Source organism: Benincasa hispida, chromosome 11 (genome assembly GCF_009727055.1).
Source record: "Benincasa hispida cultivar B227 chromosome 11, ASM972705v1, whole genome shotgun sequence".
Taxonomy (NCBI): domain Eukaryota; kingdom Viridiplantae; phylum Streptophyta; class Magnoliopsida; order Cucurbitales; family Cucurbitaceae; genus Benincasa; species Benincasa hispida.
In genome coordinates, this window is record NC_052359.1 from 65,801,031 (window position 1) to 65,804,306 (window position 3,276).

General features: G+C 32.9%; 1 protein-coding gene across 1 annotated transcript; it reads left to right on the plus strand.

Annotated features, from left to right (window-relative positions):
* Positions 1-634: 634 nt before the first annotated feature.
* Positions 635-1,633, plus strand: LOC120090815 (MADS-box transcription factor PHERES 1-like). The gene has a single exon (XM_039048522.1). It carries the CDS (start codon positions 635-637, stop codon positions 1,631-1,633), a length of 999 nt encoding a protein of 332 aa, XP_038904450.1.
* The last annotated feature ends 1,643 nt before the right edge of the window (positions 1,634-3,276 follow it).

Sequence of the window (3,276 nt, forward strand, 5' to 3'; positions counted from 1 at the left end):
ATACACACTTAGGTGCATCCCGTGTTGCACTCATTTTTGTACAACTCACTCGAGTATCAACGCGTGCATGGAGATGAGTAGAGTCTTGTGGCTGCACTTAAATATTACTCATATATCTATATTAAATTATTTATTTTCTATGGTTAGAGTAAGACTAAAAAAAAAGATGTGGTCTAGGATGTATACATTTCTATGCATCTTACTTTCATCACACACAATAAGAATTAAAATATTTAAATAAAGATATAAAAAGAATTTATCACGTAACAAATTATGATAAGATAATTTGGTGGATGCACAAAGATAGATATAGACCCAGATATATCTGAATATTTCTCATACCGATGCAACTCTTCTAATCATATGGTAAACTGTGATTGGACTATTGAGTGACTATAGAAAGATAGGTGGAATGCAGGATGCATTAGTGTATTTTTCATCTTTAATTACCACTAGTTACTAAAGGACAAAAATGCCCCTAGTAATTCATTTACCAAAAGAATAAAAAATCTTAGAAAAAGAAAAATAAAAATAAAAAGTATAACCACAAGGCTTATAAATAAACTCCATTGTTGCACCTTAAAATCAAAGCCCAGAAAGAAGAAGAAGAACAATAAAGCCAGAGAGAGTCTCAATGACAAGGAAGAAAGTGAAGTTGGTTTGGATTGCAAGCGATAATGCAAGGAAAGCCAGTTTCAAAAAACGAAGGCTCAGATTGTTAAAGAAAGTAAGTGAACTCACCACTCTCTGCGGTGTTTTCGTCTTTGCCGTCGTCAATGGCCCCGACGAGGACCATCCCGTCATCTGGCCATATCTCTCCGCCGCTCAACACCTCTACCGTCGCTTTCTCAGCCTTTCGGAAGTCGAACGCCAGAAGAAAATAATGAATCAAGAGACGTATCTCAAGGAACGCACCACCAAAGCTCAAGTTATGCTAAAGAAACTCATCAAGAAGAATCAAGAACTCGAACTCGATCTTCTGATGCATCAATTGCATCAAGGTCGTCATATTTCCCAACTTACCAACGAGGAACTTCTCGCATTGTTCTGGATGGTCGGAAAGTGGATAAGAGACTGCCGAAAACGAATCGAGTATCATCAAGAGGTTCATCGTCCTCCTCCTCCTCCTCCTGAATTTGTTCCTTTTAACTCTCCTCTGCTTGAAATAGGGAGCAATGAGATGGATCTGGTTGATAATGGAAGGAATTTGATGGATCAATGGTTTATTGATATGGTGATGAATTCAATTGATAAAATTGGGGGAAGTAGTAGCAGTATGGTAGAGGAGTTAGGGTTTGTTCAATCGGAAGTGAATATGGGTGATTTGATGAATGGAGGAAATTCGATGGTGGAAATCGGCGAATTAGGAGGAACGGAAACGATTATTGTTGAAGGAGATGGCGATGAGAATATTTTATTATCAGAGTGGAATTTTGGGGTAAATGACAATTTTGGAATGAGTGAGATTGAGAAGCTTGTGAACGACATTAATGCCGTTGGAGTTGAGGCTACTGTTAGTCCTATAGATTTCACTCACCAAGTGGGTTTTGGAATCGGTGGTGACGTCAACGATGGAGACCCTACGGGGATTCTGTATTTTGATGGCTGCTACTACCTCTTACCCTGCCCTTGACTCTCTTCCTTCCTGTTGTCTTGGTGAAGACTGTGGTAGTGGTTCTTTGCTTGGTTGATTGAATATCTCTTTCCGGCGGTGGTAGTGTAGGGATTGATATGAATGATGATGCAAAGATGTTGCTTCAAGGATTGTTTGAAAGTGGAATAAGCTGTAGCAATGGAAATGGAAATGGAAATGGAAATGGAAATGAAATTCAAAATGGAAATGGAAATGAGAATCAGAATAATGAAGGTGAAGACGTTGAAGATGATCTTCTAAGTAAGGAATGGCAAAACAACTTTACTCCATGATTGCTTCTTCTTAATTAAGCTCTAAATAATGGAGGAATTTGGGGGTTACTCCAATTTTCTCTCTCTATATATATATAAAAATATTATGATGGTATGAATTATGATCTAGTGTCTAAAGAAAATAGAATAATGTGTTAGTTTCTTATGAGTAGTTAAAATCTAGTTCCCTTTTTTAACTGTGGATTAATGAAAATATTAGGAGTAGTCTACTTAAGCATTTTTTAGAGATTAAAAAAAATGTATGATCATCATGCCTAATGATCACTATTTTAGTATTTGTCCAGATAATTCTGTATCAAGTTTGTCTAAGTTAATTGAGTGAAGTTTAAATTGTCTCTTTTTATAAGAATTTAAATATCTGATTTTTCATATATTATTGATATATACTTATTTAGTGAATTCGGAAATTCGATTTTCGATCTCTCGCAATTTTTTTATAATATTTGGAATGGAAGAATAGAACATCTAGCTTCGAATTCATGAACTAGGTTTATTTTAATAAAATTATAAATGTTATTATTATTATTATTATTATTATTATTATTATTATTATTTGTAACTCCACAATGGTCTCACAATGCATGAATTACGAAAGATGGTGAAACGTGAGAACATGAGGGTGGCAATATTTTTGGATAATTATTCTCTTTTGGCTTATTCTTGGAATTTGAGGAATATTCCTTTTAAATAATAATGGGTATATTTTTTTTAGGAATAATAATGGGTTGTTTGAATCATAGAACAAATGTGAAATCTTATAAAAATATTATTAAAAATGAGAATGACAGATATTTTAAATTAATCTCATTTTGAGGTATCTGTCTTGTTTTTGGGAGTAAAGAGAGACAATAAGATACGAAACAAAATTTAGTAATTATTTGAGAATATTTGTTGGTTACCCATGTGTTATTTTTTACTATGTATATTAATATTAAAATATATTATTAATAATTACAATTATCTATTACGTTTTTATTGATAACGAACGATATGGTATTTCAATAATTAACAATCTAAACAGTTCAAAAATGACGTAACTTACGTATCTAGTGTATTGGTTTTGAATGACATGATAAGATCATTGATTTTGTGATATTCAAATGACGCGTGCACAACGAGACATCATATTATATAGATATATCTAGTTAGAGTCTTCACACGCGACATCAATAAAAATAGTAACCCTAAAAAGCAACGACTTAAACCATCTAAACTTAAAAACATAAAGGTTGAAAAAATTTTTAGTCATTAACTTTTATGAAACTAACGATTTAGGTCCTGTTTAGTAACTATTTGATTTCGGATATTTCATTTTTTACAATTAAGTTTAGTAAACATTCTTCTACATAT